At 41.1% G+C, this 25,511-nt stretch overlaps 1 protein-coding gene and 1 long non-coding RNA gene across 2 annotated transcripts; both read left to right on the top strand.

Annotated features, from left to right (window-relative positions):
- WDFY1 (WD repeat and FYVE domain containing 1) lies at window positions 1–22,981 on the top strand. Its single transcript, XM_014879563.2, has 12 exons — window positions 1–205; window positions 6,237–6,304; window positions 7,031–7,104; window positions 8,237–8,291; window positions 9,619–9,769; window positions 12,399–12,511; window positions 14,813–14,939; window positions 16,351–16,456; window positions 17,829–17,930; window positions 18,691–18,821; window positions 19,756–19,864; window positions 20,116–22,981. The coding sequence occupies exons 1-12, from the start codon at window positions 69–71 to the stop codon at window positions 20,173–20,175; spliced, it is 1,233 nt and encodes a 410-aa protein (XP_014735049.1). The 5' UTR covers window positions 1–68; the 3' UTR covers window positions 20,176–22,981.
- Window positions 22,982–23,229: 248 nt separating this feature from the next.
- LOC148222631 (uncharacterized) lies at window positions 23,230–25,469 on the top strand. Its single transcript, XR_015805659.1, has 3 exons — window positions 23,230–23,365; window positions 23,777–23,800; window positions 25,335–25,469. It is a non-coding gene; the product is annotated as an uncharacterized LOC148222631 (long non-coding RNA).
- The last annotated feature ends 42 nt before the right edge of the window (window positions 25,470–25,511 follow it).

The raw sequence follows: 25,511 nt of genomic DNA, 5'->3' as shown, positions 1-25,511 counted from the left end.
GGGCTGCGCCGCTACTCGGGACTCCTCGGGCCGGCGGGGCGGCGCCGCTACACGCAGCGTTACGGGCCATGGCTGCCGAGATCCACTCGCGGCCGCAGAGCCGCCGGCCCGTCCTGCTCAGCAAGGTCGAGGGGCACCAGGACGCCGTGAGCGCCGCGCTCCTCATCCCCAAGGAAGACGGCGTTATCACGGCCGGCGAGGACAGGTGACCCGGGGCCCGCTCCCCGCCGGGCAGGGCCGGGCCGCGGGGCTGGGGTGGGAGCCGGGGCAGCGGGGGCTGCTGAGGGGAATCCGTGTGTGCGCTGTGCCTTAGCCGGGAGGCGCGCAGGGACGCCGTGCCTGCAGCCGTAAGGAAATCGCGGAAGGAGCCGCGGTGCCAGGGAGGAAGGTGCTATCAGCTGTGAGGGAGGATTGGCTCGGCCCGCCCGTGCGGGACGCGGGGCTGACACTGTCCCACCGGCGGGAGACGTTGCTGTGCTCCGAGCGCGCTGCCCTGGCCCTGCGGAGCAGCTGGAAAGGCACAGCTCGCCCTGGGTGTGAATGGGTCCTGCAGAGGTTGTGAGCAGAACCAGCAGGGAGGGAATATGTTTACCTCGGCCTTCGGCTCTGCTGGCTGGAACACTTGCAGTGTGTCGCTGCTTCCCCTGCCTGTCGGGAGAGTTGGAGCTGCCCGAGCTGCTCCGCGCGGAACGAGCCCGTTCTGATAGCTCAGTGTGCAGGTCCCAAACCTGCTTCGCTGTGAGCCGCTCAGGGAGTGAGTTGGCAGATCTGAGGGGAGAGGGGTGATGAGCTGCTGAGCACGGTGCTGTCTGCTTGCAAGGGAAGGTGTCTTCAGATTCTGATCCTGATTCTCGGCGCTGAGAACCATAGCATGTGAAACGTCTGCCAGAGAAGCTGGTGACGTTGTTAAGGAGTTATTCAGATAAAGGGAAAGTGGAAATGAGGAAGCAGGTAGTACAGAGGGTTGTGGCCAGGAGAGTGGTGAGGGGTCTGCAGCGTATAGCGAGAGGTGGAATTTCACCCGTCCTATGTGGAAAGCGACTCTTAAAAGTGAAGAGGGATGGGAGATGCTTCTTAAGAAACTGTGCCTCCGTTTGAAAGAGTGATGTTAAAAGTGCATTCTTTGAGGTGTAGCTTGGTGCAGGGATAATTTTACTGTTATACTGTAAAACTTTAAAAACTATATTTGCATTAATATTTGAATGAATTTTTGTTTGAAAAGCTTGACCTTGTGAGAAATAGGAGGGTATGAGTGCTGAAAATCAGCAGGGCACAGTTACCTGAACTGTGTTTTCAGGCATTTATTTTTAGGTCAAAAAGTACAACCAGATCAGCTGTCTAGTTGGTTCATGTCATCCCTTCCTGTGGAGATGGCTTTGTGCAGTACATGTTGGATAACAGCTTTTGGATGGGAATGGGCAGCTTCCTTTCCTTCCAGTCACTTAGGTGTCATTGTTTATGTTTGTGTTCAGTTTGCTTTGATGGGCTTCCTGAAGGAGAGAAGAGGATAGTGATTTTCAGACTCCGTATCAGAGCTCAGCCTTCACGGAGTTTCATGGTACAGGCTTGCAGAGGCTTGCCTGTGGCAGACAGTGCCAGCTTTATAATCACAGAGTCTAATGCCAAAGGTTAAGCAGTCTGCATGCTTAGACTGCTGATAAGAGCCAAGGATGGAGCTGCATCTTTACCTGGGCAAGTTTTGATGTCAGATACAGACCTGTGCAAGGAGAGCAGAGGCCACTGCCCACCTTTGTGTGTGTAATTTCCAAGTGAGTCTGTGGACTTGTGGCTGAATTTGTGTCACCTGCCTTACTATGAGAAATTGCTTAAATCTTTAAACTTTCAGAAACCATTGCACTGTATTACCTCTAATCTGGGATACCTCCTACAGTACATCAGAGCTTTCACCTGCAGTTCAACATGTTGTCAAACAGTGCTCCCCGTTTGCTCGCTACAAGTGAGGTGTAGGTGTCAATACTGCGTAACTGATTATACTACTGGCAGCAAAGTGCAGAGTACAAGGAGCGAAAGCGCTGCTGTGTGTACTAAGAACAGGGCTGAAGTATTTTTTATTGCATCTTAATGCAGCTAAGGCTGTCAAGTATTTCATAATAACCAGTCAGAGGAATGTGTTTACAAGTTGGGTAGTGAGGAAAACATTGGTGCACAAACATTCTCTGGGAATGTTGGAGATTATTCTCTCATTAGAACTACTCATTACATATCTTTCTATTTTAAATTATATTTCCTATAATGAAAAGTAATGGTGTTATTTTTTCAGAGGATACAAAAAATGTTGTAGTAGATCTGTGAATACCAACAAAATTCTACGATTTTTAAAAAAAGTTTTAAAGATGAAAAAAGAAACAAAAGTGCCTGCAGGAGACAAAGAGCTAATTTTCCCAATTGAATTTTTCAGCAGGACACTTGCCATCTGCGAAGCTTTCTCAGAACTTATCTAGAAAGGATGATTAACTCTGTGTCCCTGTTGGCATCTTGTCTGACCCTGGCTGCAAGACAGTGTTGGGAATTGTTGCAGTGTGTCCCTCAGCAGACAAATAGCTAAGGCAAGAGGAGTGTTTCCCAGCTGCAGCTGGGAATGCTGAGGGATGATAAGCTGTGTACAAGACCCTAAATGCAAGATGAAACTAATGTGTTTACTGCAGGCTAACAAGAGCTCTGGAGTCACTGGCACATTTCAATGCTGGTGTTTGGTGACCATCAGTAGCTGCTTAAAGTACAGTATTAGCTTTTGTTGCTCTTTTGTTTATGAAACTTAAATATTGGTCAAAACATTTTTTAGTTATAGCAGAAATTTGATAAAAACTATTAGCTGTGTCTTTGAGCTTCCACTGCACTGTGTGATTAAACCAGATTCCTATTGGTGTTTTGGGAACAAGGTTGGTAACAGTATACATATTTTGGATTTAGTTAAACTACCAGAAAGAGGCAGTATTTTGTTCCTTCTGGGAAAACAACTGTTCAGTAGTTGATGTTAGGTAGGAAAGCAGTTGTTGGTTTGAAAGAGTTAGGAAGATGCAGTGCTGGGAACAGGGCTGGTGTAGCTGTGTAGTAACGTGCAGCAGTGCTGGTATTGGAACAGGTTTGGATTTGACTGTTGGTCTTTCATCACTTCTCCCTCCTTGGCACCTGTGCTGTTGGTTTTCAGAGGGCAGCTTGTGTAGCAGGAGCACAAACAGTGTTGGGACACAGCATTGTCTCTGCTCTTAAACCTAAACCTCAAGGTTTTCTTCCAGCACTGTTGGGTGCTTACTCACTCTGTAAATGAAACAGCGATTGAGAACAATAAAAACTTTTAGAAAATGGCAAGGCCCCAGTCAGTGTTGCTTGAAGATGGCTTTTGAGTGTCTTTCTTTATATTATATTAAAAAATCCTGTGCCAAAACCCCTTTGAATTGTGCTTCTATAAAGGTGCCTGCTGCCCAGCTGAAAGCAGCTTCTGGTTCAATACTGAGTGTTAGGGAAGTTTGGAGGTAATTTTTAATCCTTTTTAAAAAGTTTTGTTTCCTCTTGCCATTCTCAGAGACCCGAGTCTAGAATTTAAGAAGTCTGTATCTATCTCTGGGTGTTCCTTAATGAGTTTCGGCGTTTTTACGTCCTTACTGAGACTGCTGTCAGACAACCCTGTGTCTTTCCGGACCCTTAGTAAGGAATGCTTAAGGAGAAGTGAGTGGTAGCCAGCTCTTCTCAGGTACTGAGCACAGGATTCCCCATTAAATAAACACCAAGTTTTGAGGAAAGTGCTAAGGACTCTAAGGCAGTTGTCATAACAAAGCAATTGAGTGGTTGAAGGAGATTGTGGGAGCAGCATTACTGGAGGGCTTCTCTAGTCCTTTAAGAACTAGTATTTCACAAATTAATTTGTCCTAACATAAGGAGATGCATCACAAAAACAGGTCTGTAGGAGAGAATCAGGGAGAAGAGGCATTTTGGCACGGGTCACTTGCTGACTACTATGAAATGATATCTTCAAATTTTGCTCAGTCAGAGCTTTATATAATTAGATTTAAAGCTGACAGCTTATCTTTGCAAGCACGGGGCGAGTGGAGTCTAAATCTTACTTAAACCAAAATAAGAAGCTTTCAGAAGTTAATTTTGCTAACTTGCAGCTCTTTGCTTAGGCTCCCGACTTCACTTAGGGACTGTTCTGTTGATGATCAAGACAGAAGTTGTATTCCCATTAAATAATTTCTTAGAAAAAAACAAATCTTTGGTTCCTTTACTCTAGTTCAGTAAAATTAACCACAATACTGAGAGAAAGCTAAGCCTGCTTTTGAAAAATCAGCAATGCATGATTTTGATCACCATGATAACTTACCATGTAGTTTTTTTAAAGTAAAATATAATTGCATGTGTTTGCCTAGAAGTGAAAGAGTTGAATTAGTGAGGGTGGACGCCACCATCTGAGATGTCAAAACAGTTTGGGCATGATGGAGCTGCTTTAAAAAGCAAGTTTAAAAGCTGATAAAGGTGCATAGGTGCTAACCTGTGCTAATAGGTTGGCATCATTAGATTGACTTGAAAACACTGTTTTTCACGTAATCTGTGTTACCAAAAAATAGCAACTGCTCTTCTGAAGTGGTGAAATAAGGCAGGCTGTTAATTATTGTAAAGAGGAAGTGATAGCTTTTAAGAGACAATCTTAATGCAAAATATTTAGTGGACTAGACTAATGTACATATGCCCTTAAACTGCTTTTAAATCTAAAATCATTGTTTTTGGGCAGTGTATGCTCAGCTGTATTGCTTTCAAGTTTTCAAAAAGTAATACATTAAGGGTTGGTATTGTCTACTTCAGTTTTGAATGGTCTTTTAAAGAAGAGCCTTTAAATGGATTGCAAAATTAGAATGCTACTGTTGTATCTTGAGCAGTAAAAGTTCTGAAAAGCTCTGGTTGTGGTGCAAGAGACTGGTCCCCTCCTGTGCTCTTTTTGTTAAACTCTTTACTGTCAATCCTACATGATGTCTAACTAGTCAGTCCCCTAGTATTTTTCTAGAGAATTCTAAATACCAGAACTTTGATTAGCTAACAGTAAATAGAACAGCACATCTCAGTGAAGCCTCTTGACAGTGTTTCCAGGTACATATATTTACAGATCATTTAGCAATGAGGAAGTTGGATTTAAACAGTAACAAAAAGGCAAACAATGGTTTGGAGAGGAAATTTCAAGAGAACTTGAATTAACCTTGACACTGCCTACATGCGTGCTCTTAACTTCTTGATAGACTCCCTTCAGTGTGTCTGTTGTAGGAATGTTTTTAATTGACAGTTGCTTTCCACTTCCTTGCTGGCACTCTTATATCCCTCCTCCCAGGATTTGACACTCATCAGAGTAGTATAATGCTAAATGTTCTCAAGACCACTTATCCTTTCCTTCTAAGAGATTGTGGAAGGTTGCAAACTGAAGCCAATTTTATAAAGAATCTTAGCATGCTGTCAAAGTCATCTTGTCAGCTTTCCAGTTTCCGTTTGACTGGCTCATCCATCCTGATCATATTTAGAGCAGAGAAGCAGTGCAAACCAACAGAAACTAACGTTGCTTGTCCTTTGTCTTCCTACATGAGAGGTTAGAGGCATGGCTTAGAGGAAATAATACTGAGTTAGTATGCCGTCCTCTATGGATTCTTAATATTTGAGGATGAAGATGTCAGTAATGTGCTGGTCTAGAAGATGAGGTGCTTCTGTTATTAATATTCAGTATCTGACTTGCTGAAGGGTGAGTTATGCAGAGATGCTGTAAAAATTAAGAAGTTTGGACTTCTGTAATGAAATTATTTGCATTTTTTTTTTGATGTATCAGACACTTAATCTGCTATAAACTAACTGTGGTTTGGTCTGCCAAAGATAGAAAGTTTCTGCAGTTTGAATTTGACTTATATCAACCAGAGCCAAGAAGGAGGTAAAGGGATGCAATTTGTAGCAATTTCTGAGGTGACCTGAAATAGTATTTCCATTGCATACTTACTGAAACTCCATGTATGAATAGTTTTGAAGAAAACTTTTCCAAATCCAAGGGTGCCTATTCTTAGTGCTAATATTCTTGTTATGTTAGAGCAGTATTTTAGTACTGTGATTTCTGTTACGTCATTCCTCTGTTATATTTGAGTAGCACAAAAGCTAAGGGGAGTGGAGCTGATCCATAAGCCATGAAGTGGTTCAGATGCAAGGGGTGATGCACTTACAGCTGGCTTCTCCCTGCTCTTCCCATGACACAGGACAATCCGAGTATGGCTGAAGAGAGACAGTGGACAGTACTGGCCCAGCATCTATCACACCATGGCATGTAAGTACAACATGGATGTGGTAAGTGGTGGCCAGGCATAGTATGGGTTTTGTACCTGTGCTGTGTGTAGGAATACTTCCTTCTTATTTCCCCAAGGGCTGGATTCCCTCAGTGATCTTGATTTTGGGAGCTTTGCAGCAAATCTAGCTCAGACTTTGATTTGAAACTAGCTTCATGGTAGGTGAGCTCTGTGGCAGCGTTCTGTCAGAACCACATCCTTCACCATGTAAATCACTGTGGATCTGCAGCTGGAGGTGCCTCAAATGATGGCAAGTAACTTGTCTTGCCAGTTAAGTGAGCTTTTCTAACCACTAGCTGAAAGTTGAGACGTAAGAATACTCTCAGCTTTCCAAGGTGTGCATTTTTCTCTTTCAGGGCTGCATTTGAGATAATTTTAGTGAGTTCAAGTTCTTAAGTGTAACCAGCTGATGCTGTTAGCTCAGCTTTCAGCCTGTGTAAAATTCCTCTTGCTGAGTTCGACCTTGTGGCAGGAAATCCTGTTTGCATATTGTTCCTGTTGGTATGTCTGAGTTACAGTAGTCATGTTCCTCAGCTCCACACATGGGAATTGAACTGTCTTTCCAAGGGATGTAAGCTAAGCAGACTAGTTTCTATCAAACTATTTAAACATCTTTTGTCCTGAGTAAAAGAATTGACTTTAATAAAAGTCATGTGTATCCTAATACCTCTATTTAAATACTGTAATGTACTTTCTTGTTTTCACAGCACCATGTTCTGCCATGGCTTATCATCATGACAGCAGACGGATATTTGTTGGCCAGGATAATGGAGCTATCATGGTAAGTTGTTGTGACTTTTCTTCCAAATGTAGGTTAGAATTGCTCAGATTGTCCATGTGTTGCTGGCAGCTGATAGTCTGTTTTCTTTCCATTCATTTTGGAATGCAGCTACTGCTAAATGGCTGAGCTTCTTGACAGTTCAGCTGAGATGTATGTGGGAGGACTGCAAAGCAAAGGTTCTTCTGGTTAGATGTGAGCCCTTGAGCCAGTAGTGCAGCAGTGGACCCAAACAATTACACTTTGCCAAGGAGTAGTTTTGAGGGGAGTACAGTAAGCTGGACAGAGTGCCATGGTGGATCTGTCTGTATCCTGCCATGCACACATCTCTGGATTTGCTTGCTGCTGATCTTTTTATGATGTAGAAATTTCAACGCTAGCTCTAAAATTACAAGAGGCTGGGGGTTCATTTTTTTTTTTCTTGCTGGGAATTCTTTCTTCTCTCTTTCTATACTCTTGCTGTAATTGCTGTCCCTGTCTTGGAGAGCATACACTTGGCAGAACAGAAACTGGGTTTTATTCTTCCTCTCTTGGTAAAGGAGGGGAATCTTGTGACTCTCAGATGCTTTAATGGTTTCCTTTCTGTATGAAAATAAGGTCAAAAATAATAACTGCCTCATAAGGAGCCAGGGTACTGCATGAGTGTCATAAAGAGTGATTCTGCAGATAACTGCTATGAATAGCCTATGAAGAACTGCATAGAATTCTAGTGATAACTACTGGAAATTTCAAGTTGAGGCTTGTAAAATTTCATTAAATCTAACGGATCAAATAGAGAACACTGTCACTTAAACCTGTCCACTGTAAAGTCAAAAACATACAAATCCTAAGTACTACAAGATACAGTTTTGTTTGCTCCTGCTGGGGATAGATGAGATCTTACCTCTTCCTATAATCTCCCTTCAGCAAACTCAGTTCTGAAAGGATGTTTCCTGTTGAAATTCCGTTTCACTTAAAACCTTATATTTACAGTTGGTATTTCAGTGTGCTTTTCTCCAGCCTGAGAAGCTGCCTGTTTTTTGTGGGATATACTGCTGCTATGCAAATTTTGGTCTGTGAGGTTGCTGCTCCTTTTTGGGTATCAATGTTGCTTATGCCACTGTGGTATCTTCTAACAATTTCACTTTGCTTTTAGGAATTTCATATTTCTGAGGACTTTAATAAGATGAACTTTGTGAAGACCTATCCAGGTAAACTGTTAACCACTATCTACACTAATATTTGTGTAGATGGGAAGGGAAGGTATCTACAATGCAAAATCTGGATGCAGTCACAGATTAATCCAATCCAGATATGCTTTAACTCTGACTGATCTTATAGTTGTCACTTAGTTGGGGGATAACTGCCATAAGAAAAACATTCTGTCAGACAGCTGAGTCCAAGTTGTAGTCATTGTCATGAAGTTCACTACGTCATTAGCATGCAAGTGTAATGAGCCAGAACTAGTGACTCAGATTTTGCTCTTCAGCTAGAGTAGTTGTACTCCATGAGTGTTGGTGTAAGAACTTTCTAAAGGTGCATTTTGGTATTTGCAATTTCTCTCTTTACTTCTTGTAATCAATGGGCTTGATTACTCCTAGCTCAAGGTAAGAGTCCTTTGCTTCTGTCATCCTAGGAGAGCAACAGGGATGAAAAAGAGCTTGTTTTTCCAATATGTGGGAAACAGGGTTTGTGGGATTGTTCTAGTATTTACAGAGATACTAATTTCATCATTTGTCTACACATCCTTTAGAGAAATACAAAACTCAATTGTTGGTTAAAATTGGAATATTTTAGCCCTGAAGGAAGCTCCTAAAGACTGCAGATTATGTAGCAAAACAAAGTGCAGTTTGTCTTGTGACTCCCTGACACTGATAGAAGCAATGTTCATGTTTGGGAGAAAAAGACCTTGTTCTTAAAGCAACAAAACCTCCCTTTATCCTAAGGGAGATGATTTGACAATTCAGTCAAGGGAAGTACTTGCATCTTGGGGGGTGGGGGAGGCTTCTTTCTAAAGCACATGTAACTTTTTTTTTGCTTAGTGGCAGCATTCTCAACAAAGCTGGGTGGGATTTGGTTGCTGTCACAGGAAGCAGTTTGAATGCCAAGCACTTTCAGGTGCTTAGAATTATGAATGTGAGCATAGCTCTCTGGGATTAGGAAAAGGTGCATTTAGTAAAGCAATTCAAGTTTTTAGATGTGTTGCATTACTCCCAGAAGTCCTGAGCTAACCAGAGGAAGCTGAGGGTTTGCCTGTTCCTTAACCTTAGGTATCTGGACTGAACTCAGCTTCTCTGTCTCTGGGAGAAAGGCTTACATCAGCTGAGTGATGGGTTTGGTTCACTTAAGCTATTCAGAAGGCAAATCCTAAACATAACTACAGGAACTTTTTCATTCAGCCTAGATGCAAGTATAATATAATGTTAAAAGGGCATTGCCTAGATACCATCTTCAACCTCTGTCTGTCTGAATTAGAATGGAAGTACACAGCACTTTGATTTTTGGGGAAAAATAGCTGGAATCTTTTTCTTCTTGCAGCTCACCAGAATCGAGTGTCTGCTATTACTTTCTGCCTGTCATCAGAGTGGCTTATCAGCACAGGTCATGACAAGTGTATCAGCTGGATGTGCACCAGGAGTGGGAGCATGCTGGGGAGACATTACTTCACCTCTTGGGCTTCATGTCTACAGTATCCTTTAAAAAATGATTGCTACCTTGAAGCTGGAAGAGTACTTTGTTCCTTTACCTCAGTTTGTTCCCAGCGTTTCACATATAAAAACTAGAGTGACATCTCTTGCAAGTCTGCCAACCTTTATTCTCATTAGAAGTTTAATACCTTTATCTCTGTTAGTGGTTTTTAGATAGCAGAAGAAACCTTGAGCTGCAGAAATCCCAATCTGTACTAGCTCCTAATTTTGAGGTGTCTGTAGCATCTCGTGGCAGTGACTGTATCTATAGCCTGGCCTGTAGATGTCCTGGGCAAGTCACTTGGTTCAACAGGTGCCAGTGTGCCTTTGAGTCCTTCTAGAGCATAAAACATGAAAACCCTTTGGGCTGCTTTAATTTTTCTGTCTTTGCTCAACTTAATGCTTTCTAACTTTAAGCTACCAGGTACATTGAAACTTTATTCACCAGTAGTAATTTGTTTGTGTACAATTTGCTTTCTGTAAACTACATTTAACTGCAGGATTTGCAGCTTAGATGCTCTAGTTGTCTATTGAGCTCTAAGTACTTCAGGGCATTCTTTACCCTATGTATAAGTCTTACAAACCCTAGCTTGAAAGGTAGTTAACATATCAAAACTTTTGAAAGCAAGTTAAATACTGGAAATTCTAAAACTATTTTTAGCACTTGTTAATGGTGGCATTTTAGATGTGGCTGGACAGTAATTGAAGGTATTGGTTGCTGTATAAGGTTTAATGGCAATAATGTTTTAGAAGTAGCAAGATTCAAAAGCTGAAACATTGGTCAATAACATCTCTTGAAAATATGAGCCCTCTCTAGAGTGGCTGTATGCCTGTATCCTGATAAGCTGGGAGGAAAACTCAGTTGCCAGCTGCATGTCTGGCCTTCTGAGGTCTCCCATCTCTGCAGACCCTGCCTTACTGACTGAAGAACTGTCAGGTTTGTACTGTTGTACTGCTGCTCTTTTTCAGAGTCCAGGGGAGTTGTGTCCCACAAAAGATTCCATGTGCAGTTCACCTCAGCTGAGTGCAGCACAGAATAGGTTAAAGCTGGTGTGTGTGTTGGAGACCAGCTCACAGCAGTCTGGTGAACAGTCTGAGCCTCACTGAATTCAGTGGCTTCTATAGCTAATGCTATTGCAAATACTGACACATTTTATTAGTAAAATGGAGAAAAGAATATGACCTTTTATATCAATATAAAATAAATTTCCACTGAAGAACCTGACATTTGAAAATCCATTGTAATTAACCTGCCTTTGGATTTGTGTTTGGAAGAACCAGCTTGCTGGTGTGCATACTAGGTGCTTGGCCTCCCTATCAGGAAGTTCCTTAGAAGTTGTTTGTTAATGATCCTATGTGTAAGCTTCTGAAAAACACAGCAGAGTGCCTATTCTTTACTGGATTAGTGGGGATAAGGCAAGCCTGAACTTCCAAGATGAAGAAAGGATTGTATGTTCAGGGAATTAGAAGATTTGTTGAAAGCAAATTGTTTATCTCAAGATCCTGAAGGCTTAAGAGATTTTGGAATATGGCAAAGCCTCTGCATTTTCACTTAGGGTGGTAGGTTTTCTGGTAGACTGTGTTTTTAAAGTTAGCCTTTTCTGTTGGATACTGGAGGCTACTTTTCTAGCTGCTGCTTGTTTTTGTGTGGTTCAAGGAGGGCACCTAAGTTTATACACAGCTCTTGGGTTATGTGATGTCAGCTGCATAGGTCTTTCATAGCCCTTGCTTATATTCTGAATCACAAAAGTCTTCTAAAAGCAGCAGATTATCTAGTTCCATTGGCCATGCTTTGCTTTCTGGAGTTCATAGTTGCATCATGGCAAAAATAAGTGTCAGAACTGTTATGAGGTGTAATGCTTTTGCCCAGTGTGCTACCTTGTTAATGGATCCCATGTTAGGATTGGTGTGGCTTTTATCTCAATGTTAACTGATAGAATCCTTTCTGAAATGAGTTCAGTTTTCAATACGACACTCAAGGACCTGAATTGGTAAACTGGGAAGTCCAGAGAACAGGACAAGAAATGAGACAGTCTTACCTTGGCAATAGCTAGAACATTGGGAGTGTACTTCCACTGTAAGGTGAATTCACTCTGGAGGGTCAGCATCCTTGTATCTTGGTTTTCTTCTCCTGGGGATATCAAGTAGTACCATGCTAGAAAACAGAGGGTTTATTGGAGAAGATATAGGTAAGACTGAATGCTGCCCAATGTCCAGTGAGGTGCTCCTAATGGTTACAGAGAGCTTTGCACTGCAACAAGTATCCTGATGAGTTTTGGCATCTTGTAGACAAGCATGAATATATTCTGTAAATATCTGCTAGAAATGGCCTGAAGCAACTTGACTTGCCTTAAACTGGGGCATGGATTATTTCATGGCTTTCTCCAGTGGCTTTCTAAAACTCTTCCCTCTTATTTTCTGTACAGTTTTACTTGCACATGTAGGGAAGTGTGATAAGAAAGGAATCAAAAAGGTTTATTACAGTTTCCAACCACTTCAAAGTAATTATGCAAACATTTATCTGGCATATTAAAATATTCTTTTCCATTTTTTTTAGACTCTATAGCTGACTGTTTCAGTCATGCAGAATACTCTGTGAACAAATGAAGTTTCTCCTTGACTGGTGTTCAGATATGATCATGAAACTCAGCATGCATTTGTTGGTGATTATTCTGGACAGATCACTCTTCTGAAGCTTGAGCAGAATACCTGCTCAGTAATCACAACCCTCAAAGGGCATGAAGGTAAAGTAACTCTGTGTCTTAAAGCCACTTGTCCTAGATATGGGACCTCTTTGTAAGATGAGGTGAGATGTTCAGTTGCATATCTGCCTCTTAAGAGTAGATACCAGATGAAAAACCAGTCCAGGGTAGTGGTTATCATAAGCTATACTTGACTTCCTGTTAAAGAACAAACACATTCTTGCTGAAGGGAAATCTTAGCCTTATAAATACCTGGAGGTATTTTTATTATAGATGAAAAATAAAAGTAAACACATGCATTCAGTTAAACACGAGTTATCCACTAGATGGCCACCTTTAAAAGCTTTAGTCTCCTTAACATTGGAGAAACTGCTTAGTCTAAAGCTCATGTCCCATCCTCTATAGTACAGCTAATCAAATGAACAATCAAGTGGTCCATAGCATGATACAGAGCCATCATCTGCTGCAATGAGTAAGGCAAGAATGCAAATCAAAGAATAAACTGTAACTTAATAATATGCTGAGAAAAATAAACAAGACAGTGCCTTTTCCCATGTGGTACTTGCAACTTCCAAATCAATGGACAGTTTGCATGTGGGTAGGGATGAACTACTGGGTCATGAGTCTCTGACCCACTGGAAAAGACTGCCTTGTTTAACAACTGAAAGTACAGAGTAGGCTTTGTTAAAGCTGGGTAGATTCCTGATCTGCAGATGACTGTAAAATGATACAGCTGGTTTGGAATGCAGGAGGCAAGTTGAGATTTTTCAAGTGATAAACGTCTCTTCTGCTTTCAACGAGAATTTCAGATTGTTTCTGTTTAGAGCAAAATAATTCTCTTGGCCCTAGAGACTCCTTTGCCTTTTTATGATTTTTCACTAGTCTGGGTTCAAATGCAACTTCTTGGTGGATGTTACAGTTAGTCTGTAAGTAGTGTGTCTGTGTGGCACTTTCTTGTAGTGTATTCTGTCTCTTGAGTTGTGATGGGCTTCCAGGAACCAACTTCAGCAGTGCTGTCCACACAGCAGCCAACTGTGGCTCATATATTTCCGTATGGGGACTGTGATCCTTAAAACAAGAATTGAGGCCAGCATAAAAGATTATTTCAGGGGCAGAAATAGATTTTTCTTCAACTGGTATAGTATTAGTTATTTCATCTATTTTCCTTTTTTTTTTTTAAAAGCGAATCAGATTATATGTAACCTTTTTTCCTCCACAATATTTGTGTAATAGTCTCAAGATCTAGTAACCAAACTTAAATGGCATCTAATTCTTCTTTGAGTGCAGTTGTGTTTGACGGACTTAAAAAGTCTGAATTCATCTTGTTTACTTTCTAGCTCTTGCTAAGTGTGACTTCATAAGCAAGCAGTGTTTGCTTTGCAGTTTAAATGGTTTCAGAGTTTGTTCTCAACTTCCAGAATTCACCATGTATAACAGCCTCCTCTGTGTAATGTTGAGATAATACTCAAAGTTAGTGCGTTTTTGGTGCATAGCAGCATAGCCCTAAAGAAGGCAAAAAAAAAAAAAAAGCTCTTGCTTCAGAGCATTGGAAAGATTTGGGCTTTAATTGCCATTCATCATCTTTGTTTCGGACTAACAAGGCTTTTGATGACAATTGAGCAATGAAAGGATTCTTTAAAGGGAAGGATCTCTGCAAGGGAATAAAATGTCCCAACTTCACAGCTATAGATGACATGAGTAACAAAATTACTCCTTTAGTCTCCTGGCTACCTAACCATGGGTATGGTTTTAGTATAAGGCTGCTATTGTCAGATGACTCATTTCTTTCTATCCCTGACTAATTCACAGTCACACTGGGCCTTCTGAAATCTACTTTTGTAATTTAGTGAGTAGTGGTAGATTTGCTAACAGCAGTGAAGTTGTCACTTCGTTTCTTAGTCCAACTATTTTAAGGTTATAAATTGTTATGTTAGGGAGTTTCTATACCTGAGAACACTGCGAGCTGTGCTGCAAGCACTGATCAGGCACCTCACTGTGTTGAAGATACTGGTTTCTGCTTGGCAAGTGTTAGTACTTCTATCTTCCAAAGCTCACTTAGCGGTCTGGCAACTCTTAAGATCACCTACTCAATACAAGGGGCAGAACTCAGACTTTGTGGCTGGTGCTATATCTGTCTTCTTAGGGACATCTGTTCTATTGTCCAGTACTCCTTGCCTCTTTGTCAGGACTGCACTTTGCTGATGGATGCTTCCTTTGCCTTAAGGCTTTCAATATGTTACTGGAGTAAGGCAGTACCTCAGGTTTCACTTTAGTGCTCCAGGAGGGCATCACTGTGTCGGGGAGCCTGTCCCTTACATCTAACTGCAGAATGTTCTTTCCTAGGGAGTATTACTTCCCTGTGGTGGGATCCTGTCCAACGGCTGCTCTTCTCAGGTGCCTCTGACCACAGCATTATCATGTGGGATATTGGTGGAAGGAAGGGTCGAACGCTGCTGCTCCAGGGACATCAGTATGTAATGGAGTCTTATTTTTCTTACATGTACTGTAATAAACACTTAGTCCCAGGAAGACTAAATAGCGTGGCAAGATATTTGAATCATTGTGAATAATGGAGAAAATTGCTCCTTGCAGAACCCTGAGTACTTTGAAGGGGAAGAAGGATAATCAGTACTAGGAAAGCTTTGCTGATAAATCTTTTTCCTTGTTCATGTTTAATATGTTCTTATTACCATGGTTTAGAAGTAACACAGAAGTAGTGTATAGAAAGAGGTGGGTAAAAATCCTAAATCATCTGGTTTGGCCTTTATGTAAAAATTGTATGTGTCTGTATTGTAAATGCTGCACTGAGTTACCTGTGAGAGGAGGACTAGAACCCTTGTGTTACAAGCATGTTCATTTTTACATGTAAAATAAGCTTCAGCAGGTTTCTGTTCTCTCTGTCTTTCTCTCAGTGAGGTGATAACTGATTGGCTAAACTACAGGAGTAGTCTCTCTACTTCAGAAAGTGTCATGTCTCCCCTCTTCTGAAGTTGAGATAGTTGTGTGTAACAATCAACTCCTAATTTTTAAAGACCCAACACTAGCTGCCACTTTTAGATGTAGGGCTCTAATTCAGTTTGACAGGCAGTTCACCACTGAAGACATATTCTACTTAGAAATGCACTGGTAGTAGAGATCTTGTTTATATTTAAAGATATTTGTATAGTGTGTTCTCCTCTTGTCTAATTCTATAGATGCCTCCATCCACCTTTGATCAAGACTGATAGCCTTAGCCATAGAACTCTTGTTAAACCTTGAGGATTTAGTTTTATGGCTAAAGAATTAATAATAGAATCTTGGTTACAAAAAGGTAACTGAAGTCATTAACTGGAGGGCTTTATACTGCTGTTACTGCTGCTTCATGTGTCCTGGTGAAGACTTGTAACAGTTAAGTCCTCTTCATACTTTGCTTTGCAACTGCAGCCTGACTTACTGTGGTTTGTTAGAAAAAGTGGAACCTCTGTCTGCTGCTTAGTTGCATTTTGAGACAAATATTTCTCTTTATTTTTCCAGTTGTCTCTGTTTTGACAAGTGTCTCGCCTTGCCAACACAGAAGAGTATTTGCACATGCACTCTGAGCCAGTTGACACTCAGTTCATCAGCAGGGCTTACAGGCCAGCAAATGTTAAGGTGGAACTGTACCTGTTGTATTTTGGTCAGGCCCTATAAGAACACTCTCAGCAACATCCTGATGCTTGGGTAGTGCTCAGGTGACAGCATCTATTCACTCATCCTCAGAGCTCTATTTAGTGGACTTAGCGAACTGGAAATCAGTTTTGAGCTTCCTCAGTAGCTTTATTTCCAAGTATAAATCAGGGTTTGCTGGGAAAGCAAGCCTTGTTTAAATACCTGTGGGTAAATAGTGTGTGCTTTGTTCGCAGTGACAAGGTGCAGGCTATCTGCTACATCCAGCTGACACGGCAGCTGGTGTCCTGTTCAGCTGATGGGGGAATTGCTGTTTGGAACATGGATATCAGCCGAGAAGAGGTAAGGTCATGTCATAGGTCAGAGAGGTTTTTTTCCTCCTTTTCAGAGACTAATGTGGCTTTAGTAATTCTGTAAGCTGTTTTCCTCATATTGTCTGGCATTTCAAGTTGAATGATATTATTGAAACCTGTTCTGTTCTAGTGGCTGTCCATGCTGCATCGTAGTAAATGGGTGCTAAGGACAGGAAAAGTGCAGGGGATGCTTGGGACTGCTTAGAGTTTTATATCAAGGAGACAACAGGTTCACTGGAATGGCTGTGGCCTTTGCTTCTGGAACAATCTAAAAGCAGTCAAACTCTTGGGGTAAAGAAACCAATGGACTGTGCTTCAAAAGTCTTGAAATAAGTTCTCAACTTGTGTCCAAGTAGGTAAAGAAGTGAGAGGCGTATTTTGAGATGCTGTTCAGAAGCAGAAGTTCGGTCCCCAGGCAACATTTTTTTTTTTTAAAGATCGCAGTACACAGCAATTGACCTGGCCATACACTTTCTTTCTGCATCAGTTCATATCCATGGTGGTGCAATTGAGAATGCTTTTGTTTTCTTACTGTCAGCAATGTGAGTGAATTGAAAAGAAAAAAATGCTGTGTTGTTCCAGCTTTTCCCCGTCAAGTCTCAGGGAGACTTCCTCATGAGATATATAACGTTGTATAGAATATACATGTTCAAATGCAATATATAAAATTGTGTAGAATATACATGTTGAAATTCAAGTCTATGTACTAAAAATATTGTGCCTCTCTGTCTCTTACCAGGATGTTCAGTTAAGGTATCTGAGAAAGCTGAAATGTGTAAAAGCTCTATTTTCATTTGGCCTAGTCCATTTATGGCAGGAAAAGTGTGTGGGTGGGAGAAGGGATGCTTAACGAAGATGTGGGCAGGATGGAAAATGCAGATGAGTTCCTAATTATTCAAACTGCAATCCCATGAAAGTAGAAAAGATAATTACTCACAGAATTTACTTCTGGATATCCCCTTTCTTAGAGGGGATTACTCCCTCATAGCTTCAACAGTTTGGACTGCACTGGTCCTTAAAAGCCATCCAGACAACTAGAGCAGCAGTCTTTGAATGCCTGAAGCATAGTAACTTAGATGTTTGAATGAATTTTCTTATTAAGGCAGTAACATAATATATTCCTGTAGGCTTAAAAAGTGTAGGAGGTGTGTAGGTAACCAATAACTGTGTTCTTGGGTTTGGGGTTTTTGTGCTAAACTTTCTTTGTACCATGCTCTAGGCAATTTATTGTTGTAATGTCCAGAACTGAACCAGGGCATCTTTCCAAATAAGACTTTTCTTTGGGTTCTTGAAACAAACTTCCTTGACTATTGTACAAGGGAAGACAATTCGGATTGCTTACATCTTCTGCTCTTTTGTAGGCTCCTCAATGGCTAGAAAGTGATTCCTGTCAGAAGTGTGAACAACCTTTCTTCTGGAATATAAAGCAAATGTGGGACACTAAGACGATAGGGTTGAGACAGGTGAGATGGCTGGTTTCAGTGCTTAGCTGTACTTTGGCACTTGAGCAAAATGTAAACATAAGACCACTAAGGCTGGTAGATCTTTTCAACTCTTGGTATTTCGGCTGCTTTGAAGTGAGATATATTGAGAAGTTACAGCTTCTAGGCACTGTTAAGACATTTCCAAATTCTGTGAAAATGTTGCATCTAACTTCTGTCACAGGTCAAACCAGGCTGTGCTAGGAGTGTTCCATTGGATTTCTCTGAATGTTCCCATGCTTTGGAACTGTGGACAGCTAATCCTCAAGTGTTATGAAAAATTACAAACAGTGCCCCATAACTGAACAAGATGTTCACTCCAATGAAGCACTAATGGCTCTGTTGTTCATGCTGCACCAGAATGTGACAGCTTTCCAGGTAGTTTTCTTTAAGAAGGGACTGGACAGGCACCAAGACATTCACCAGTTCCTGGCTTCCTTAGACTGTTTTTTAACTGGGTTGCTTGTTCAACCCTCTTTTTTCCCTTCTCCCAGAAGGAGCTTGCAGGAGAAGAGGATATACACAGAGAGTATGGAGATAAATCCATTAATGATCCAAAAGATTGCTCAGAACTCCAGGGACGTTGGTCTTTGGTTGAAGAAGTAGGACGTTTCCTAACAGGGTGCTTTCTAACAGGTCACAAAACAGAAGCTTTGTTGGTTTTGTTGTTCAGTGGACACTTTGTACGGTGGTCAAGTGACATAGTATAGTGACTTATTTGTTATTTTCTTCCTCCATGAAGCATCATTGCAGAAAATGTGGACAAGCAGTGTGTGGCAAGTGCAGCACCAAACGGTCGAGCTACCCAATCATGGGATTTGAGTTCCAGGTCCGTGTCTGTGATTCCTGTTTTGAGTCCATCAAGGATGAAGAGTGAGTATTAGGGAGTAATAAACTGTAGTAATTCTGCTGGTGTGCAGAAACCCTTGGGCTTGCTCCATATCCACACACAATGCTACAGGACACACTGAGCTGACTCTCTGCTATTAGGCCTTGGGGACTGAAAGCACTGTGATGGCAGAGATTCCCCATCTGCCTCTGCAAGCACATTTGGATCAGATGTGGCATTACAACACTTTTATCCTTGTTAGTTCTTCTTTTCCAGGAGCCAGATCTAAAGTTGAGAAATATTTGTCTTAACATTTCAGTTTAGTTAAAAGCTATTGATTGCACTTAACATTGCTAAGTGGGTGCCAGACAGTGCATTACAGCTGCCAGAATGTATGTGCTTTAGTTCATGTACACTTTCTAAAAACTTTGGGAATATTCTTCAGAGCTCAACATTATTTTCCCCAGGCAAGCAAATCAGGTTAAACATCATTTGCTGTCTCATTAAACTTGTCTTAGAAATGAAGGAATCCCTTTTCTCTTGATATGAATAGAGTAATCAGATGTAAAAATTTTGGGACTGTTTGGGGTTTTTTTGTTGTGTTGTTGGGTTATTTGTTGGGAGTTTTTGTTTGCTTGGCAGGTTTTTTTGAAAAGTGGGATGCTGTGCCCTAGCTAGCTTCTGTAGCCAGCATTGGGAAAATGTAGCTGAGCTTGACTTTGTTAACTCAGTATCCCACTTTGCTCTAGCATTATTAACAGTCATGCTGCAGAAGGCCAGGAATTGTCACACCTGTACAACTCCTTAAGCTGTGCCTTAGCATGACTTGCTAATTTAATTGTCCTCTCTAAAATGGCACTGCAGCTCTTGGAATAGATTTATTAGTACTTGAGCAACTTAATTTTATTTAATTTTGCACTGGTATAATGATGCCATGAAGCTTCATCTGATGGCTGGCTTTCAATTGTTCTTGTGCAGCCGTACTTCCTTGGCAACCTTTCATGAAGGAAAACACAACATTTCACACATGTCCATGGACATCTCCAGAGGGCTAATGGTGACTTGTGGGAGCGACCGGATTGTAAAGGTATCACTGCATCTCTTTCCTGCATTTCTAAGAGGTATTGAATAGAGAGTTCATTTTTGTATATTTGTTCTTTCTGACCACTGTTGCTACAAGCTATCTATTGTGGAAAGAAGGAATTGCATTTGCTAGGCTATTCTTCTGTGGCTGAATGAGGAAATAACTTGGAATTCCACTGTGTGGAGTGCAGCTCTTGCAGAAAAACCTGTGAGTCTGACATTAATGCTGTGTGAATCTCCACAATTGTCTTCCAGATCTGGGACATGACGCCAGTAGTTGGTTGCAGCCTTGCCACTGGCTTCTCTTCCCGCTGATCTCCTCCGTGGCAAGTTTATGCACCTTATGTACAGCAATATGCACCGAATGAATGGAATCCTCCTCAAGAATCCTCCTCAAGACTGGTTGCTTGATTCTCCTCCTGCTGCTGTTCCAGGATGGACAGTCACCCTTGTAGAGCACAGCTTTTCTATTGGGCTCCCCGGGAATCTCCGTGGTGCTGAAGTGTGGTTCTGCAGCCTCTCGGACTGACAAAAACCGTTTATCTGCAATATGACACCTGGATGAAAGGACCTCTTGTCTCTCAGTTTACATACGTAGTGTTAACAATGTGCTATCTCTGCTGATATATCTTGTACAGATACTTTGTAGCTAAAACATTACCAGAGTAAAATGAGTGTAGTCAATTCAATTTGTGCAAATAGTAAAATAACTTATTCTCTCTTCCAAAAAGCAATTCGATTGAAATGTTTTTGAGAAGTCGCTGTCTAAATTGCCTCCAAAAGGTTTGTTGGTTATTGCTATGGAAGGAGGAGATAGTTTAAAGTGGAAGGTAGCTTCATTCAGGTGAGATAGTAAGAGAACCTTTGATCACACAAGATCCTTTATTGGCTTTCTTGTAGTGTTTGTCTTCAAGTTCAGTTGTTAGTGAAATCACTTTTGTGGAACAGCTGTTCTGTGTAGGTAGCTGGTGAGTCTGCAAATAATCCTGGGCTTTTTATGTAGTGTTTTAGCATAGCTGATAAACTTCTGTAGTTATGAAAACGTGCAGTCCACCTACTCTAAAGACTGGCCACAGGTATGAGCCATATACTTTGACAACTGTAATGTTGTTAGAATGGAAACCTAAACACGTCTGCCTTGTACAAGGAATGGTTAAGAAAAAATGGCCAGCTAAATTTTAGACATGCTTATTCTGTGGAAAGGCTGATGTTCTTTAATGTTAGGGAACCTGTCTCTGCTAAAGTACAGCATAAATTCAAATACTGTCTTGATGTTGCTTAAAACAGATAAATACTGAGCAATAATTACTGAGGTACAGAACAGCTGCTTTTTTCCCTGCACTTAGGAGTGTTAATCCTGAGATACCTATATTGATCCTTTCCTGTTTCAAAGCTGAGAAGTATGAAGAAGAGCTGTGAGGCTTTTATGACTGTGCAGTTGGCACATAAAGTAAATAACAAGTGAGAGATACTGTCAGTAAACTGGTTTGTCAGGTGAGTGAATCTCCTGCATTTGAATACTGTAAAGGAGAATTTATCTTGTAACTTTGGAAGCTAAGGTGATATGTCACAGAGTTCAAGCTTGGAGCTGTTAAGATTTTTCTGAAAACATGCAGTATGTATGAGGACAAAAAAGAGTAGGTCTGCTGGTCTGGAATAGGTGGTGGTACACAATTATCAAAGGTAATATGCTCTTTTCTGGCAGAAGAGTTGAGGGTTAGACTGTCTTTACTTACAGCAACAATCAAGTGGTGCTATGAGTATTAGTGAATTCAAGTCCTAAGTGTGTAACTTGACACTAATAATCTGCATTGGACCATGCTGTAGGCTGAAATAGATTAAGATCATTTAATACATCGTGATTCACTTGCATTTTAAGCCAAAAATCTGATAGTCTCCAAAGGGCATTAGAATACAGCATATGATAGTTACTGTTACTTTGTCTGCTTTTCCATGGGCCTTCTGTGGAAGTTTCGTGAAGAGTTTTTAATTTGCTAGCCTTACTGGGACACTGAAGAATAAACAAAACCATCTTTTGTGGGGATCCCGAAACTTTTCTTGCCTTCAGTCCAGGATTTAGCACTTGTCAACTGATTTGATTCAACTCTGGCTACATGCTGTATAGCTTAGGTTTTTTTGGGAAGGCTTATTTCTAAGCTGTTGAGAGAAAATCCGCTTGCACTGGAAGAACAGCTGCAGCTTTATGCTATGAAGGCCTTCACCCTTCTAAACTAGGAAGGGAAGTGTTGCAGGGGTGAATGAGCTCTGATAATTCTCTGCATTCACTTTCAGACTTCGTCCTGTCTGATTCTGGAAGAGAACAGAAGCCTTCTTCCTCACAGCATGTAAGGCAGAACATGAATTAGAGTGCTAGAATTGTTTAATATCCCACTGTAATAGGCTAGGAGGATCTAGGGTGTGAGTTAAGCTGGGAGATTGATGTAGATGTGCAATGAATACCATATTTTTCAACACAGACATTCTGAAACCTATACCCATGATGCTGAGGTGTGATTGCAGTTAGCACTCCAGAACTCAGCTTTTTCAGTTCTGATTACTCAATGTGCCCCTGTTCAGCACACAGCTCTCCCCTCCCTTCCCTGTGAATACTTCCTCTGCTTCTTTACATTATGTTTTTGCCACTAGATAATATATTCTCTACCGCCTAAGGAATCTATTTTCTATAACTGATATACTTAAAGATAGTGTTGGTTCAGATATAATGACAATTATGGCCACTAAATCATTAGTCTTTTAAGTATACTCTTGGTGTTGAATGAGTAATGCTCACAAACCACTAAAGAGAGAGTAGTTTTGTTTATAAACAACTATTTTGAAGGCACACACTCTCTCATGAGACTGAACATACTTCAACTATGTCAGCTCAAGTGTGCAATTTACTGAGAAGCCTTGATTTGAAGCATTACAGATCTCGCTTGTGTAACCCCTTCCATTGGGGCAGGGAAGGGGAGCAAAGGGTACTAATATGTGGTAATTCTTTCCTAGTTGTATTTCTGTACCCTGCATAGTTAAGAGAATCTAGATAAATCTGTCCTTTGCTCCTCCTTGTCTGTTTTTTAAACTTTGATTACATGTACAATAAAATATTTCTTGATATTCACTTAGTCTATTTGGATGATCAGTTTTTCTTCCATCCTGTGAAAGCACAATCTGCATGTTGTGCTCTGGCTTTTCCTTTACATGCCCCATGTACAAATTGTAGGTTCCTGGGAGAGCTTGTTTGCTGTGTTGTCTTGGAACTGAATGAGCTGCAGCAGGTCAAAGGCCCACAATGAACTGAGCTGAGAGATGAGCAACTGCTGTGTGAGCCCAGCTAGGATGTGTAACCCTATCCTGTGTTCTGCTTGCCAGCTCATACAGACATCTTCTCTGGTTCATCTGGCTCCCCTTCAGGGCTCTGCAAAGGTTCTTATCACAGGATCCTTTCCTGGGATGCCTTGGACCTGTCTGAGGTGCCAAAGAAATGCTTATTTTGCTGGATGGGGTGAGCACAGACTACAATTTAATATATACAGAGGACACAAACTGCAGCCACACAAGGTGGTTGCACTTGTTTCATGATACTTTCTCACAGGGAAAGGATGGAGATAAACTGGAAAGCATCCTCATCCCTCACAGTTACTCAGCCTTCACAGGCTCAAATACAGCACTGGCTGGCTTTGTAACACTTGGAATGTTTGAATGTTGGTGCCTTTGTTGATGACTATTTTGTGTGGCTCACTGCTTCCTTGGGGTATTTGGGAGCCAGAGAGGGAATCTGGAAGAGTTGGACAAACTTGCCACCTTTGAATGAGGGCTGAAGAGCCTGTGTAGTATATGATAATTTGGGGGGGGGGGGGGAGTTTGTTGTTGTTTGTTTTTTGTGTTTTAACATGATATGTCTCATTTTTAACAGCTTAAACGTCTCACCTTTCCCAAGGTAAATTCCAACAATATGTTTTCTAGTTCCAACAAAAACTGACTGGAAAAAATGAAGCTGTTGCTTATCTATAGTCAGAAAAGCCTATTTAGATGTCTATGGAGACCATCTTATATTTTGAGTAAGGCATATGAACGCTAGTTTAAGTTGAAGATGCTGGAGAATTGCAAATGGTGTCCTTGGAGTGAAAGAATGAAAGTGAAATAGATGTATTGGTTTTCTAACTGAGAATGCACAGTTGATCACTTCTCAAATTCCTGTTATTGAAAACTTCATTTAAATTTCAGATAGTTGTGCCAGGTCTTAGTACCTCTAGTGTCGACTTCACTCATTGAGGAGATTAAGAATACACCAGATGCAGGAAAGGGACAGGTCTTTATGTTGATCAGATTTCACTACTACAGAATTGAGAAGGAAAGCTCTCTAAGGTTTTTTTATCTGTGTTGACCAATTCCTCAGTTCTGAATGATCTGGCTAACTGTGAAATACTGTGATCAAACACTACAGAAAAGGATGAATTTCTGCCAGCCTAACATTTAAAAACTGAGTTTTTCGTCAACTAGCCATCTTACAGGGAGTTTCAACGTGGCCTTTGAAGGCTTTCTCTGCCTCTCGTTCACAAAAGGCAAGGATCAAGGATCTCTTAAGTGACTGTTCTCAAGTGATCCTACAAAGCTTTTTGTCCCTTTGGAAGATGTAAGGGCATGGGCTTTAGGTAGCTGTGTAGTTTGCTCAACTTTTAATATGAAAAAGCTAATTGTTGGACAGCTTCAAAGACAATGTTACTTGTTTTATTACTCTGGCAATGGAAGTATCAATATCAGTAATAAAATCTATACCACTTTTTAAAAAAATTAAATATCAAACAATAAACTGAAATCTATGGGGTCATTTGAAGTTTTGCTTTCTGCTTCTATTAATGACCCTTTTCCCCTCAATATATCAGCAGCTCTGAGTTGCTGTAACTACCTGCTGTCTGACTCACATTTTTACCTAGGGTCCTTGACAAGTTCTAGTGTATAATCTGCTCACACAAAGAAGTAGAAGCATATTCTTTGACTTACTCTTGATGCATTATATTAATTTTGGTGGGATTGACTGGCTTGTCTGCAGAAAATTTGGTACATTCATTCCTAAATTGCTTTGTATCACAAAGAAATTACGGGTTGTGAAAGTACGTGTTTTTCTCCTCTTTACCTTGTTTATAGAGAAACACACATTAGGGTTTAACTTACTCCCAGCTTTGCTACTCTAGCTGTCTTTCAAGTAAAGAAGATACTGTGCCTTGCACTAGCTATACTGAGTTTTCTTTCTGAAGCCTGTTTTCAGCTGCTCTCAAAATCTACATGTGTGTATCTGTCAAAACTCTGAAGTTTTCATGAGCTCAGGTGTACCTGTGCAGCTGATCCAGAGTGGGCACTGCTTGCCTGTACTCTGTGATAGCATTTCTGCTAAGCCATGGCTGGTTGTCAGTTCTAGTGCTGTCCTTTGTCTTTTCTCTGTTCTCATTCATTTCTCTTTCCTTCTTCCATAGTATACGGCCCCTTCTCCAGGTTTCCTCCACAGCAGCACATCCTTATTGGAGTTTGGCTCCCTGAGACAGGTGATAGCAGCTCTTGAAGCACAACTGCCCTGCTCACCTGAGCCTCCTGATCTCTCCTGCACAACTGCCCTGCTCACCTGAGCCTCCTGATCTCTCCTGCAGTAGTTG

This window comes from Sturnus vulgaris, chromosome 10 (genome assembly GCF_052056855.1).
Source record: "Sturnus vulgaris isolate bStuVul1 chromosome 10, bStuVul1.hap1, whole genome shotgun sequence".
Lineage (NCBI taxonomy): Eukaryota > Metazoa > Chordata > Aves > Passeriformes > Sturnidae > Sturnus > Sturnus vulgaris.
Note: the sequence above shows the minus strand (reverse complement) of the source record. Positions and strands in the feature narration are given on the sequence as shown.